General features: G+C 36.1%; 1 protein-coding gene across 2 annotated transcripts in view; it reads right to left on the reverse strand.

The window, feature by feature from the left end:
• Nucleotides 1–760: 760 nt before the first annotated feature.
• Nucleotides 761–15,435, reverse strand: part of parp1 (poly (ADP-ribose) polymerase 1) — a 78,038-nt gene continuing 63,363 nt past the window's right edge. Inside the window, exons 10-23 of one of the 2 annotated variants that reach the window (XM_041252765.1) lie at nt 14,631–14,861; nt 14,242–14,307; nt 14,021–14,153; nt 12,920–13,115; nt 12,230–12,358; nt 11,849–11,932; nt 5,922–6,044; nt 5,540–5,668; nt 4,723–4,821; nt 4,252–4,404; nt 3,766–3,893; nt 2,991–3,052; nt 2,086–2,200; nt 761–1,427 (exon numbers count right to left, since the gene is read on the reverse strand). In XM_041252765.1, coding sequence (XP_041108699.1) covers nt 1,346–1,427; nt 2,086–2,200; nt 2,991–3,052; nt 3,766–3,893; nt 4,252–4,404; nt 4,723–4,821; nt 5,540–5,668; nt 5,922–6,044; nt 11,849–11,932; nt 12,230–12,358; nt 12,920–13,115; nt 14,021–14,153; nt 14,242–14,307; nt 14,631–14,861 — 1,730 coding nt within the window. In that variant the 3' untranslated portion in view covers nt 761–1,345. The remainder of the gene's footprint in view (nt 1,428–2,085; nt 2,201–2,990; nt 3,053–3,765; nt 3,894–4,251; nt 4,405–4,722; nt 4,822–5,539; nt 5,669–5,921; nt 6,045–11,848; nt 11,933–12,229; nt 12,359–12,919; nt 13,116–14,020; nt 14,154–14,241; nt 14,308–14,630; nt 14,862–15,435) is intronic. The other variant, XM_041252766.1, reaches the window with a different exon arrangement.

Genomic DNA, 15,435 nt, shown 5'->3' on the forward strand with positions numbered 1-15,435 from the left:
TTTGTTTAAAATGGCATACAAACCTTCATGGCTCTTGCTAAATTCTAAATTGTTTTGAATCTTTAGAGAAACAGAATAATTTTCTTTATATAGAAGGAAATGCGAGTTTGTCTTTCTTAATATGCTTACGCCATTATGTTATTGCATCTGTGTTTGTGTTGAGATTAATTTCAATCCATGCTTTAATTTCAAGTTTTAGTCTGATCAGAAAAAATAAAACAAACAATTTAAATCGTCCTTATTATAAGTACATAGCTTGATCTCTGCCTTAATTTTTACCGTGGTGTCAAAAACTAAACTCCAGCCCTAACTAACAAAAAATGCTCTGATTGAATATAAATCGCAATGGCAGGAAGTATAATCTTGCAGTTAACATGTGTGTTTGTGGGGGGGGGGGGGGGGGGGTAAAATGACTAGGCCTTTGGTTAAAAATAAATAAATAAAACCCACACACATTCAAATGGCTTGCATTCAATTAGCTTCTCTGCAACTTCCATTAAGCTGCCATGTGGTTCATGGACAGGTCAGCATGTTATGCAATTCTTGAAAGCTGCTTCATTCTAAAATGTATTTTTAAAGCAAGACCTGCTACTTGGGTGTTACTGTGTTCTGTTCTCTAACAAAACAAGGCCAAACTCCAGCATGCTCAGCTTTCCTAAAGGGTTAAGGCATGTTTATCAGCCATGCAAATGACCATATTTTAAAACAGAAGACAAACCGCTGAACATACCATATTACATAGCAAAAACAAATAACTGGGGAAATTGAACAAGGACTTTATTTTGTGTAACATAAATGTCTGCAAAACAGGTGTAAAACAAACAGTACAATGACGATCATGAAAGAAAAATGCATGTACACCTCTTTGTACTTTCTTTAACCCACAAATCTCTTTTAAATAGCTGTATGCAATGACTCCATGCCACTTAAAACAGCTCAAATAAGAAAAAAAATGAAATCAACTTGTATAGATATATCATAGATACACTTCAGATTGTAGCCTATGTAAAATATTTAAACTTTACCATACAGCGCCTTACTAAAGTAACGTTATGGCTTGTAGCTCTATTTTTGAGAAGACTGTTTGTCAGTTTCACCAAGTAAGTTTTCTGCTTAACAATCAGTGCTACATTTGTATTACAACTACTGTACTCAAAAGCTGAAGTCAGTGCACTGACGACAATTGTACTGAACTGTGTACAGCTGCAACAAAACTAGAACAAAAACACTATATAGCAGTTGTTTGTGCAAGAAAGCCAAATATCCTTTCCTACAGCATGTGTTGGAGTAAGAAGCCCAAGCAGCTTGGGGGATGAGGCTTCATCTAGGGAGAATTTTGGTATCCTCACCACAGGGAAGTCTGGTAGTTGAATTTTATTTTCAACAGGTACTTGAGATTCACCTGTGCTGCATCGTACACAATGTATCTAGGAAGAAAACAGTTAAGGCAGACATTTTCTACAAAATGTGGATGTGAAACTTGCTGGGGGTCCTTATTGCTTGAGATCTATTAACAAAATGGACAAAACTAAGAAATAAGATTTGTTAAAAATGGATTCATTTCAGTGTGTCTTTGTTGCCTGCCAAACCTCATTCGAATTGCAAATGTACATAACTGAATTCCAATACATCCAATAACTTATGCTAAGGAATATCCACACTAGCCAATACTGTAATAATTAACTCTCTCAAGGGGCATTGCATAAATTTAATATCAAATATAATTCAACGCATACACTTACTCGTGTGTCTAGATATAATGGGGCAATTAGCATATCTTTAATAAGTGCCAACCAATGCACTGAATGTTTTAAACTTACCACCAGTTCCTATTTTGTTGTGTTGAAATTATTTGAGTTCTTCAATTCTTAACATTAATTTAGCATATACAAATATTCCCACAGATAAACTGTGCACCCTGGTACCTTGCTGTACAAAAAAAAATAATACACACCAGTCATATTGGTGGTGCCAATAAGAGGAAGGAAAATATTTGTTTTCCACAATTCTTAAATGCACACATCTATGTTACAGCTAATTCAGTTATAAATGAAGAATAAAATCAATCCTGTTATAAAAGGATACTCATTGTAGAGCAGACTGGTGTCAGGAATATTTGTTGAAACACCTTTTCCCAAGGGAATTTGCACTCCATCCAAAGTAACAGTAGCACTTGGATCTGGGGCAGTTTTACCCAAACCTGTAAACAAAGAAAACTCAGGTTACCCCTTTCTGATCAGCTCAGTAATTAACAGGCTACGATATGTCTTTTTAGCTTGTCGTATAGCAAAGACATGCATTCTTTTAATATAAATGTACTTATGTGAAAGGGTAGTGCAGCACAGTTCACAAACTCACCCTCCACTAAACAAATGATTTGGAACTCACTCCCAGCTTTAGTGCGTGATGCTCCCACCATCGCTCACTTTAAATCAACTCAAAACCCACCTGTTCTCTCTTGCTTTCCACACTCTTTAAGCCTGATATCTGCTATTACCTGCTGTGTGTTCATGTATTATGTTTCTATCATGTATTATGCACTTTCCACTGTATTTAATGTATTATGCATTTTTTTTTTAAATTATACTGCATATTATGTATTATGCATTTGTCTGTATTTAAAGTATTATAGAATTTCTTCTTGTTACTGCATCTTGTAAAAGCGCTTTGTGATGGTGGTCCACTATGAAAGGCGCTATATAAATTAAGGACTGACTGATTGATTGACCCCCACATTTACGCTAGGCCAATGGTGCCATACTTTAATTTTCCACAGCGAATCTAAGTGTGGGGACTCATATCAGATTGGGATGCTACAAAAATAACAATTTAACCAAAAGCAAAAAATTTAATTAAAATTAAACATATCTTTTTGAGATCAAATGAAATGATACTCATGTTCAACAGAAAATAAAAAACAGCAGCAAAAAATGTATCACAGGTCTTAAGCGATAACTGTAAAACAGAAAGACCATAAAATAATAGCTTACCTTTAACACTGTGTTTACCCTTAGGTAATTTAGAAATATGAGCAGCTTTCTTCAGCTCATGCCTATGAAACAGAAACAACAACAATGATCTTGGTTTCAAGTCAAAAGCAATAACAAACACAGTGGTACTGTTGCCTTTTGTAGATCTTTAAGGAAAGTATCTGAATAAATAAACAGATCACAGATATACTATTTATGCCTGCTGGAGAAAACACATTGCTGAAACAAAAAAACACAAACAGTCTTGCTTTGCGGATTACAAGTCATGGCCCCATTGGAACCTATTTGCTGCAGGTACACTTGTACTTTCAGTGACAGTGTAGATCTCGCATTCAAAATGGCAATGCAATGCAAAAGCATTATTCTAAATGTTATAGAACCAGAACAGGTTCATAAAAACAAACTAAGTATGTTCATGTCAGTTTACAGTTTTAGTTTAAATAATGTTTAAAGTCTTCAGTGACTATCTTAAATCAAGTTAAGAATGTATTTTTCCTTGTGCTCTTTGTATGACAGCCTGACAAAGCAGAGTACACAAGGAATACACTCAACTTGGTTAGAGGATGCCACCGAACACTTGTACATTAGACAGCCCAAAACTTATTCTATAAGACCCAATCAGAATGTGACATTTGTGTGTATGTAATCCTATATGAGTATGCAAAAATCACTGACAATTTTTTTTTGTAATCATCTCCTTACAAGCACAACAAACATTTTGTTTTTAGAAGAAAAGCATTAATGAAAGTTGACAGTTTATGAGGCAGTGACTTACATATTTCCTAGAGCAATCTCACCCAGCAGAATCAGACCCACAGGATCAGCCTGGGAGGTGTGGCAGTAGTTGGCACTCTTTGAGACCATGTCAGCAAAATAAACGCCTTTTCCAAACATGTAACCAGTCTGTAATTTTAAAATGAATGAAGTGAAAAACATATCCTGGCTCTCAATTTTATGGTACCAGAGAGAAAGCAAAGTAAACCAAAAGTCCAACAGGATAAGAGACATATTCTTGAAGAGTCTCGAAGTGGTATTGCAGTTGCTTACAGAATGAGAAATATCTATTGTGATCTAGTCCTGTAAAACTTTCCTATTAAAAGGATCTAAACTGTGGCTGTATTAGAAAATGTCTGGTGATCCAGTACAATAACTGAAGTGTGTTATAAAATATGCAGATAAAACAAAAACTCGGGTGTCATTATTCAATTTACTTTGTCTATCAATACAGAATAAAAAGGAATGCCTTGCTGAAGTAACTTACAACTGGAGCCTCGGGTGGGGCAATGCGCAGACCCTGAGAAAGGATGCCTGCAAAGTTTGTGGTGCGAGAACCGTGCCAAAGCAACTGGCGATTGGGAAGCTCCTGGAATGGCTTATAACGCTGGTACTCTCCCTCACGAACTATTTCAAAGATCTGGAAAAAGTCCATTAGCCAAATAATAAACATAATATCTCAGTCAATAAAAGTGTAAAATCACATCTACAATATTTTAACCCTGTGAACTGAAAACTGAAGTGTCACCAACACATATGGAAAAATAATTAAATAAATGAAGAATGCTATTGCAGTGATAAGCAAGATTATTAGTAGTATTGGGAGAAAGGCAATGTGGCAAAAATGATCATAACAGATCAGGTGCCAGAGTACATTCCATTGAGGAACCAGTCACAGACCCAATATTACATGCGGACACAGTTGCACTGTAATCATTACAATTGTTATATCACTTACATCTTCAACTTCAAGAGAATAGGAGTTGTGCGTAGCAGCATGAGTGTTCTTGACATAATCCAAAATGAGGTTGAACACTTTGGATTCCTTGTCAACAACCTGTTGATGGAAACATATAATAACAGTAAAAACAGAGAAATGCAAGTTATATGAATGCACTGCACTATACCAAGCCGAAGACTTTAGTATGTGAAAAAAATCAGGGTCTACTGTGCACACAGTACATACATAATGTGACACTGCTATGTGAAAACAATGTTCAGTAATATCTGTTTCTGGCTTTGTGTGAAAGCAGCTAAATATTAAAACATGTACTATTTCCTAAACTATATTAATAATCCCTATAATACTACAAATAACTCCATGCAATTTATTTCTTATCACATTAACTAATTATGACTTTCCCCAATGCATTCTTTTAAAACTTAGCCTGCTCTTTTCTTATCAAAATGTTGATCCAAATAATAACCTTGTGTCCACCATCTATTATGTTTGTATTTTTCTTCATATCAAACATTACTGCAGTGAAGCACAATACAATTAAACAGATGTCTGAAGTTCCTTCTTGGCTATAAAAACAGATGTTCAGTAAATTCCCAGAAGAGACCAAGATGTTTTAATTTTCGTATTAAAATATGTATCTCAAATGTTTTTTTTCATTTTCTTCATCTAGATTTTTGGGGTTTTTACATTAGAGTATTGATGCATCTTTACCAGACGCAAAATAGAAATTGAATCAGATTTTACTGAACTCTTTCAGCACCAAATAGCTTTATAAAATACTGTATGATGAAACTATCCCATTCAATTGACCTACCTCAATCTTAGTTTTGAGCTTCTCATAGTTGATGTCAATGGGATCTTTCTTGTCATCTTCAGCTCCTCCTCGCAGAAGGCTGTACGCAACCTCAATGTCAAGGAGGTTATCCAACATATGGACTTTGGTCTGGAAATGTTACACAAAAGAGAGAAATCTGAACTTTTACATTTTTGATAAAATCCTTCAAAAGGAAGTTTAGTATCACAGACATAAAATTGCCATTATCTTTTTCACAGGACCCTGGGCTTTATAAAAAAAAAAGTAGTTTAGAAGTCCTGTTCTTACAGTAAAAACTGTTTCACCTTTAAAAAGTTAAGAATTAAATCTCCAACACTTCCTATTCGCTGGACAAAAGGGAGATAGCCATGTTAATGCATACCTGAATATATTCCAGGTTGTTCAAGAGAGGAGGCTTCTTCATTCCAAAGTCATGTGGAATGAGGGTATAAAAACGATTAGACAGATCCAGGATCTGTGAGTCTGAACCTCCAGCAGAAACAGTCTGATGAAACGAAAGATAGCAAAAAATTACTTATTTTATAGCATCTGTTTTTTTCTGAAATAGTAAAGATGGCAAATAATGATCTACCATAATTTTACAGAAAAAAATAATGCGTGTAAAATGCACTCTGATTCATTCCATGCACTTTGTCATTATTGTAATGAGTTTGTTGTATTACATGTTCCTATGGATATCACACACTCACAGACAACTGGTATCTTAACACTACATTAATCTGTTTACTTCACATAGCAACAAGCATTATACCAGTCAGCTAGTAAGCCTGCCTCAGCACATGAAAAAGCAGATCAAGTTCAAAGTCTGCAACACATTAAGATTTTTTAGATTTTATTGAGTGAAAAATGTCTGAAAAAAATATTCTTTGAAATAAACAGTAAGCTATATTTAAATTGAATAGGACGTCTTTGTCATCTCTCTCCTTGCACGGCTTCAGGTGATGGTAAATGCGACTTCGGGTATAGAGTTTTTTCAATTTTGTTTTTCAGTATTTCATTAAAAATACAAACCTGACTAAATGGAGTTTTATACTGTCCAGTATTTCACTGCATGTGACCGTTTAGGCATGCAAAAATCACGTCTACACAGCTGTTAATACAGATAATCGAACTTAAAGAAATTAAATAAACATTACCTTAATGTGAAATAGTTGATGTATTTTATGTTGACTTAAAAAAAAAAAGTATCCGTCACACCAATTGTTATGAATAACACTATCTTTTAACAAATTCAAAATTTAAGACTGCTTCAAATCCAAACACATGCATGTTCAAACCATGTTGCTATTTTATTTGTACCGTAATCAAAACAGCAATGCAATTCCCTATCTTCAATGTATAGTAAGTTGTCGTTAATTAGTCTTATACATAGTCTTTTACCAATTTTCACCAATAAATTTTTTTTTGTTTTTTTTTTTAAATAATTATCCTTACTAGTTTTTACAGATTTGTTCTTGAATTTCACCTTGCTTAATCTGGGTGATCTAGATGCAGTACCACTTGCAACTGTTAATAGTGCAATTCATTTTTGATGCATGCGTTGTAAACAAGTGGCAGCTTATCTTTTATGCTTGCTTGAGTGTTGTCAGGTTTGGTTGGGCACTGCAAGTTTAAGTTTATTACAGGCGATCCTCGACTTAAGAGGCACAGCACTTACGACTCTTCTGCATTATTACCCTGCTTTGATTTTAAGACATCAATACGGCATTTACGACACTGCGAGACCCGAGCCATGCGTCATGTGCGCATGCTTGGTGTCCAAACTGCAGTACCTGCCGTGGTCGCCCTGACCTAGTCTCGAGTTTTTTTCTGTTTTTTTTTTTTTTTTTAATGTAACACTTTTTTTTTTTTTTTTTTATTTATTTGCCGTTAACAATGTCTGATATGAGCAACTGACTCTAAACAAAACCCAAGCTGTGAACTCTGTCACATGATGAGGGGCTTAACTTCAGGCGATCATATTTCCTGCTAGGAGTTCCACATACACACATTGAATACGTCTTTGAAAAGCCCTGGGTCTGTACTTTTAAACAAGCCAGGTAGGTGTCTTGAGTAACATGCGCTTAATCACCGGGCTGTAAAGAGTTAAATATTTGCATGAGTACAATATAACGGGCCATTTTTGTAAAACTATTATCTGGCTGAAGAGTTTTTAACATTGTTCCTATGGGAAAATGTGCTTCGACTTACAACGCGACTTTCAGGAACCAATTGTGTCGTAAGTGCGGGGACTACCTATATTTGCATTAACCAGCTTCCACCATTTACAGCTAAATGGACAAAAAAAAAAAAAAGTATTTAAGCATGTTTTGACAGATAATTGCAGTACTGTGAAAAAGTATTACCCCTTTTGCACATTGAATTTGGTCAAACCTTTTTGTGGGTTGTAGTAGTATATAGAGGGAGTCAGAGAGAAAAAATGACACCAAAGTTTGGTGCTTCTTTCATTTGTTTGGTGTGCAAGGTAATCAAACATGCAATCTTCAGATGTGAAAAAGTTATTTCCCCCCTAGTTAACTCAACTCAATTAAAGGGATAATTAGCATCAGCTGTTTGAATACTTTGGTTAACAATCAGACCTGATTTGGGCCCAATATAAATCTAATTTTGGCCCTTACCATCACAGTGAAGCTGTCAGCACACAGGTTCTAGAGGCACATCATGCCACAACCAAAAGAAATTCCTAAAGACCTCTAGAAAAAAAGTTGTTGATGCCTATCAGTCTAGAAAAAGGGTTACAAAGCCATTTCTAAGGCTCTGAGGCTCCACCAAACTAGTCAGAGCCATATTGTCCAAATGGAGAAAGTTTGGGACAGTAGTGAATCTCCCTAGGACTGCCAATCTCTCCAAGAGCAAGGCGTAAAATCGTCCTGGAAGTCACAAAGAACCCTAGAACAACATCCAGGGATCTGCAGGCCTCTATCACCTCGGCTAAGGTCAGTGTTCATGACTCCATCAAGAGAAAGACTCTGGGCAAAAATGGGTTTCATGGCAGAGTAGCAAGACGGAAACCACTGCTCACTAAGAAGAACATGAATGCTCGTCTCAAGTTTATCAAAAAGCACCTGGATGATCCTCAAGAGTTCTGGAACAATGTTCTATGGTCAGATGAGTCAAAAGTGGAACTTTTCTGCCAACATGGGCCCCGTCATGTCTGGCGAAAACCAAACACTGCATTCCACAGTAAGAACCTCATACCAACAGTCAAGAATGGTGGTGGTAGTGTCATGACTTGGGGATGCTTCGCTGCACAAGGAACTGAATGACTTGCCATCATTGAAGGAACCATGAATTCTGCTCTATCAGAGAACCCTACAAGCGAATTTCAGGCCATCCGTCCGTGAGCTGAAGCTGAAGCGCAGTTGGGTCATGCAGCAAGATAATGAACACAACAAGTAATAATATGTGCGCTCGGGGAATTACACTTTATTAATTTCCCATGCTCACATATTACGTTTTACCTGCAAGTGAAGTGCTATGCAATCCTTGTGCCTAAATAAAAATATACATTTTAAATCACTCGTGTTCATAACCCATATTATATCCTGTGTACCAACTACAATAGACCAACATTAACACACTACACGCAACATACAGGGGTGGGGCACTTTGCCACACACATCTATTGTGCAATGGATTGACATACGACTTTTTCAGATGACTGATTCTGTACTTCAATATGTAAGACAGCAGTTTCTGAAACAGGGTTGTAGTTTGTGTGTAAAAGTTCCTGCACTTATTTTAGGTCTACTGCATACATTAGCCAGGCTATTTATAGTTTAAAAATTGCTAATACAAATGATCCACAAGCGGGAATCTGTGCGGTACTTTATGCATGGTTAATTAATGGAAAGTTACATTTTAGCTTCACTATATGTACATTATAGAGAGGGAGTTATTTTATGTGGTATTTCCGTTATTATGCTCATATGTGTGTCGTGTCGCTCGCTCCCCCCCTTGGTTTTCATGGAAACTGTCAACACAGAATACACGTTTCAATTGCTGCGTTTTGTTACCCAGAGCTTACTGCGAAATGCCTTCTCCAAACCTTGCAGCACAGTACACATTTTCAGCGTACTATATTTACATTTGTCTGGATTACCAACAGCCAGTTTAATGTAATATATAAACATGAACTTCATTGTAAAATTATATATCACTGATGACGGATTTAGTACATTATTATTTAATTTATTTCTTTTAATAATTGAATTTTTTTTTATTTACTCTAGCGTTGACAAGGCTGTTCATTGTATAATGATAAAATGCCATTCGACTGCGCTAACAAGGTGGCAGCAGTAGTTTTAGTGGTTATTTGCATTACGATTAGCAGGTCACTCGTGATCTTTGCATCGTCCCTTTGGTTTGCAGCCAGCCTCCCGCAGTAACATTTCAAAGCTGCGCTGGGCTATGCAGAATCTGTGGGTGTTGAGTGACGTCTACAGTGCATTTCCATGATTCTGTGCAGCACCTCAGAAATCTACGCTATAACACCACAACCAATGTCTCAGTTAAAATTAGCACAGACACGCGACTGCAGCAGGATAGCCTACTTATTATCAACGTAGTTTTCTTTAAACTAGTGGTAACAGTATTCCAATTCTCTTAGGTAAGTGAAGAAATCTATTAAAGTATTTATTTATTTATTTAATTTTATACGTTGAAATGTTTTAACAAACTACATCACCACGTCATTTTGAGCAAATAATAGATCTTAATACTGTTGCAGTATAACAGTGTACAACTTTAGTTTTTTTTTTTTTTTATTATTATTATTCTGATTGTCTTTATAAAAAATAAATGTACCAAGTTATTTGGCATAGTAAAATACTAAATACCAAATGTTTAAATCATTCCATGAAAGGAAGTGTGTTTTGTTGGTTTTATTTTTGTGAATTATGGTAATTTAAGTGATTTTCATTAGTCTTTCATCATTTGAGCCTTTATTTGATAATTTGCATGATGTACTGTATACCGTGATATTAAGGTTACCACGGTATTTTTTTAAATTATTTATTTATCATACCGTGCAAATTTCATACCGTCCCATCCTTACGAGGGAGCACTGTATATTTTTAAGATGTATAACATTTTATACAAATTTTACTAATTGTTCTGATACATTATGTATTTTATTTACAGCTAACTGAACACTTGTGACAGAGATCGAATGATGCTTGGTGTTAGATCTCCTTCCCGACCTGTGAGGGCACTAGAAAGAAGGAACAGAGTACTCTTAAGCAAATGGCAAGACAATTTATTCTGTAGGGTAGGTGGAAGTCGGCCATTTAGGAAGGGGGCGGAACTACGGCACCCAAGCTCACAGACCTGGACAGTAGACTGCGTGGCATCCGAGGATTGGAGGAGCGGATGCGCTCCTTAACCTAGGGGTCATGGGCGAGGGTATAAATAGGGGGGCGTAGCTTCAGTTATCTGTTCCTTTGCAGATGGTTAGTAAACAAACAAACCTAGAAGGAGCCCGTATAATTGTGAAATAGCAACCGGGAGTGTTCTGTGTATTCGTCTGTCTCGTAACACTGTTTGTTTTGTGTTGTTTGTCATTAAAGAATACTCACACGATCCGGAGCTGTAGCCGCAGGCCAGCATTAATCCGGACATCAACGCTCACCTTTCACTTTGGAACTGTCTTTGCATCACAAGCACTTAATTCACGCACTGTAGGAACTGTGTCAAATTCTATGCAGTAAATTACATTTAGTTGATGCATTTTAATTTAGCATACACTGTAAATCTCATCTTCCCAGTGTTACTACTATGCTGCACAGGGCATGACATCTTGTAAATATGTTAACAAAAATAAATCTAAAAAAAATGAATTCATTCATTCTTCTGCATTCTTTGCAGTAGTTTTTATACAGTCTCATTAATCATATACTGTGTTCCTGAAAAGCGCATGAGTGTGGAAGCCTGTACATTTCAATATGAAAGTTTCTGTGGCATCTCCTGCTTTCATCTCTGCAATGTACCGCAGGCACAAAACTATGTGTGTGATGCGTGCAGGCGTAAATCATACACAAGGCACTGCAGTATGCAGAAGCAAGATCATTTTATAGAGTACACAACAGGACATTAAACAGGCAATACACGTAATATAAATATAATGTAGATTATATAAATATCCATAGGCGTCAAATATATTTTTATTAAACAAGTAAACTGAATGTTGTATCGTCCTTGAAACTAAAAGATATCTAGTACACAAACGGATTCTAAGTTTGGTTATAACATCGTTACTCCTCTTATTTGGAAAGAAACCCTTACACTCACCTGCTGAACCTCACTGAGGATGGAGTATGCACTCTGGATCTGCCTTTTACTTAGTTTTCCGAGAGGCATCTTCTGCAAGTCAATCTGTTAAATAAAATAATCATAGCAAAAGTGATCTTTAAAAATCAAACAATGCAAGGATACACAGTTGTAAACTCAAACATATGATCATAAAATATTTGTTTCTTAAAGAGAATAAATGTACCCAACTCCTGCATAGTAACGTGACCCAGTTTTCAAATAGGAAAAACACTAACTGCAATAAAACAATATACTGAAAAAGAAAAGCAAATATTAAATTGTTAATGGTATTTAAATTTTTACTATTTCAGGGTAGAAATGCTCCAAGCCTTAACTGATGTTACACATGTCTTTACATACCTCAAACTCCACCATAGCTTTCTTCATGCTCTCCACGTCAAAGATCATCTTTATAAGTTCTTGGACTGGCTTAGCCAGCTTGGATTTGGTACCGGCACTGGCTGTTAGTTTTTTTACGGCCTCTTCGTCCTGAAATGAACAGCAAAATATTATGATGTAGTTTAATATTCTTAAAACAGTTGAGGACACAAGAGCAATTATAAATTATAGATCAATTGTATGTATGCATGTATGTCTATATTGGGTTTTAATTTGTGATTTATTGTTATTAAAACTACAAGCGTTAAAATAGAAAGTTATTGGATACATGCACAATTTAGTCATTCCTTGTAGGCGACATAGGGTTAAGAGAAAAAGAAAAGAAAAACACAGTGCATCAATGGCGTCTGATGAATCCTCAAAGGTTTAAAACAACCTTTGACTCCCTGGCTAGCGAACGAACCTTCGAACACAGCCCTACTTGAGTACAAAACTTTAAAATATTCAAAAATTCAAATTCACAATTTCCGTGAAGAAATCGTAGCCTTAATCATGATACATATCATTGTACCGTGACACTAATGTACTGTTACACCCATAGTTATTTACAACCCAAACCCAATTCATTTATTTTAAACATTTAAATGTGATTATAGCATCATTCTAAACGGTCAACTACAGTAGCTCAGTATGTTGATGCTGAAGTTTTACCTGTCCGTAGTCTATCTCCAGAGGATAGAATTTATTTGGGTATTTGGTAAAGTTCTTTGAGTGCCAGGAGTTCCCAGTTTTCTCTTCATAAACCGACAGGAAATTATCGATGGCTGCATTCTTATCAGAGAACTTATCCAACTTGTTACCTCCAATTGTTGTGCCCACACGGCCCCATGACCTAAAGACCCAATATCTGGAAATGAAAGCAGCATTTAAAATCTAATGAGGTTTTTGTATGGACTGACAACACAGCCTATACAGTAGTTCATCAAGTTCTCTTAACCCCTTTGAGCCTTCATCAGCTATGTTCAATTCCCTTCGTAGTCTTTGGGTAGCCACCATCGGCCATGTTTGATTTTATGCTATCCGTCCCCCTTCTTAGTTGTGTAACTACGGCATTCCGTTATTAAACTGCACCAACTTTGCTAGAGTAACAGTGAAGCCCTGCGTGAACCTGCCAGACTTGACTCTTTACTTACACAGCTTGACTGACAGGCTGTTTGCTTTGAATACAGTGTAAATAAAAAAAAAAAAAAAATGCTTGGCTGTGGGGTAACTGTCAAAACACTTTGTTGTAAAGGGCTTAACACAACTGAATAAAGGCATCTACTAAATACACAATAATTGTTTAAAAGGAAAAAAGGTTTCCAAGGCAAGCCCACTGAGCCAGACAACTGTCTCAATTTATCAAATGAACATTTCAAAGTCAACAAGAGCGGCTACTTGAAAACATCCCAGAACTCTAAAAAGCTAAAGTCGTCAGACAGTTCTGAGTTATCTGCAGTGCTGGGGTTAACAGTTATTACTGAAAGCAGATGATAATCGGGATGTCAAAATACATCCCTTAATATAAACCGATGACTAGGCCTCTTAAATAAAGAATGTTCTTTACTGATCTGCATTATAAAACCTTTTTTTTTTTTGGTTTAAACATATTTTGTGTGGCCTCTCATGTCTTTCATCTCTTCAGACAAATCTGGCTCATGTCACACTTCTGCACAGCTCGCAGTCAGGCCTGAATCACAGGGAGCGTCCAGACCAAGTTTGGATTTCTCAAGTATATTTGTCAACAAAAAAAACACACCACACCCAACTCACCGCTTTTTAACATCATCTTCCAGCAGCTGTAATTTGTAGTAAGAGTTTGTTCCTCGGCTGATATCCACCAGTCCCAGAGTTGCACTAAAGATTTTACCATTTTGATCAAGAACATGAGCACCATCTTCTAGACCTGAAAGTTCAAGGCGATGTTAAACATACAATCTCAAATGTTCAGAACTTTCAGAAGTCCACACAAACTATACATTATACTAGTTTACCAGAGTCAGGGTCCACAGCAGCTCCTCCCTTTACAGTTAACTTCATCTTCTTAGATTTACTGGAGCCTGAAATCCAAGTCACATAAAAATTATTACTGTTACCATAAGTTATCACAGCATTAAGAAGTACAAGCACAATTATATTTTTCCTGTGTAAATCATGTCACAACTTTTATTATTTTCTGTAATAAATGTTTGATACTTGTAATACAATTACACAAATTCAAACATATCTATGATCAATTGGCCCACCACTGTATAATTAATTGAAATAATGAACATTGTGACCTGTGATCTAATTTACACCCCATAGAATTACAAATGTAAAAAAGCAGTTATGTGGTACAACTGGCTCAATAGCACATTAAAATGTAAAACAGCGACAGTACCTTCCTCCTCTTTCACCTTCCCAGAGCTCTTTCCAGCTGGCATGCCAACAGACTTGGTGGCAGAGGTTTCCAGCTTCACCTCTGCTCCCCAGGATGAGATCCCATGAAGAGCTAGCAGCTCCTGCAGGGCCTTGCCTGAGGACTTAATATCGGTCAAGAACTCTTCAGAGACCACCCGAACATTGGCCTCTTTCACTTCTTCCATCTTCTTGGACATCTTCTCTACCTCTTCTGCATGACAAAAATAAACATAAAAAAGCAATCCCACATACTTACTAAAATCATTTGATTTACCAAAACCTATACTTAATGCTAATAACCTTGTCCCTTTCAACACAAAGTAACTACAAGATAAACTAAACAGTGATATCTGAAATAACCTGGCACCAAGGGGACTAACATCTTAGTATTTAAGACATGTGACCACTTGATTAATATATTTTACTGACATTTCAATATCTTGTAAAAGTCATTGTTTATTTATTTATTAGCAGACAACCTTATCCAGGGCGAATATCACAGTACAAAGTATGACACTACAGAATATCACATTACAGATAAGAGCAGTTATAAAGTACAGTAAAAAAATTAAAAAAAAAACAGTACAAAATACCATAATTCAAATACGAGCAAAATAAAGAAAAGTAAATAATTACATTTAAGAGCGAGTTCGACTAAAGGCACTTAAACTTATAGTAACAATATTTGCTTATACGAGTAAAGTCCATTAAGAACACGTTGTAAGTATGATAAATTAATAAGAACGATTTCCAATAAGAGCAATTACAAAAACGTGAATATGGAT

This window comes from Polyodon spathula, chromosome 6 (assembly GCF_017654505.1).
Source record: "Polyodon spathula isolate WHYD16114869_AA chromosome 6, ASM1765450v1, whole genome shotgun sequence".
Lineage (NCBI taxonomy): Eukaryota > Metazoa > Chordata > Actinopteri > Acipenseriformes > Polyodontidae > Polyodon > Polyodon spathula.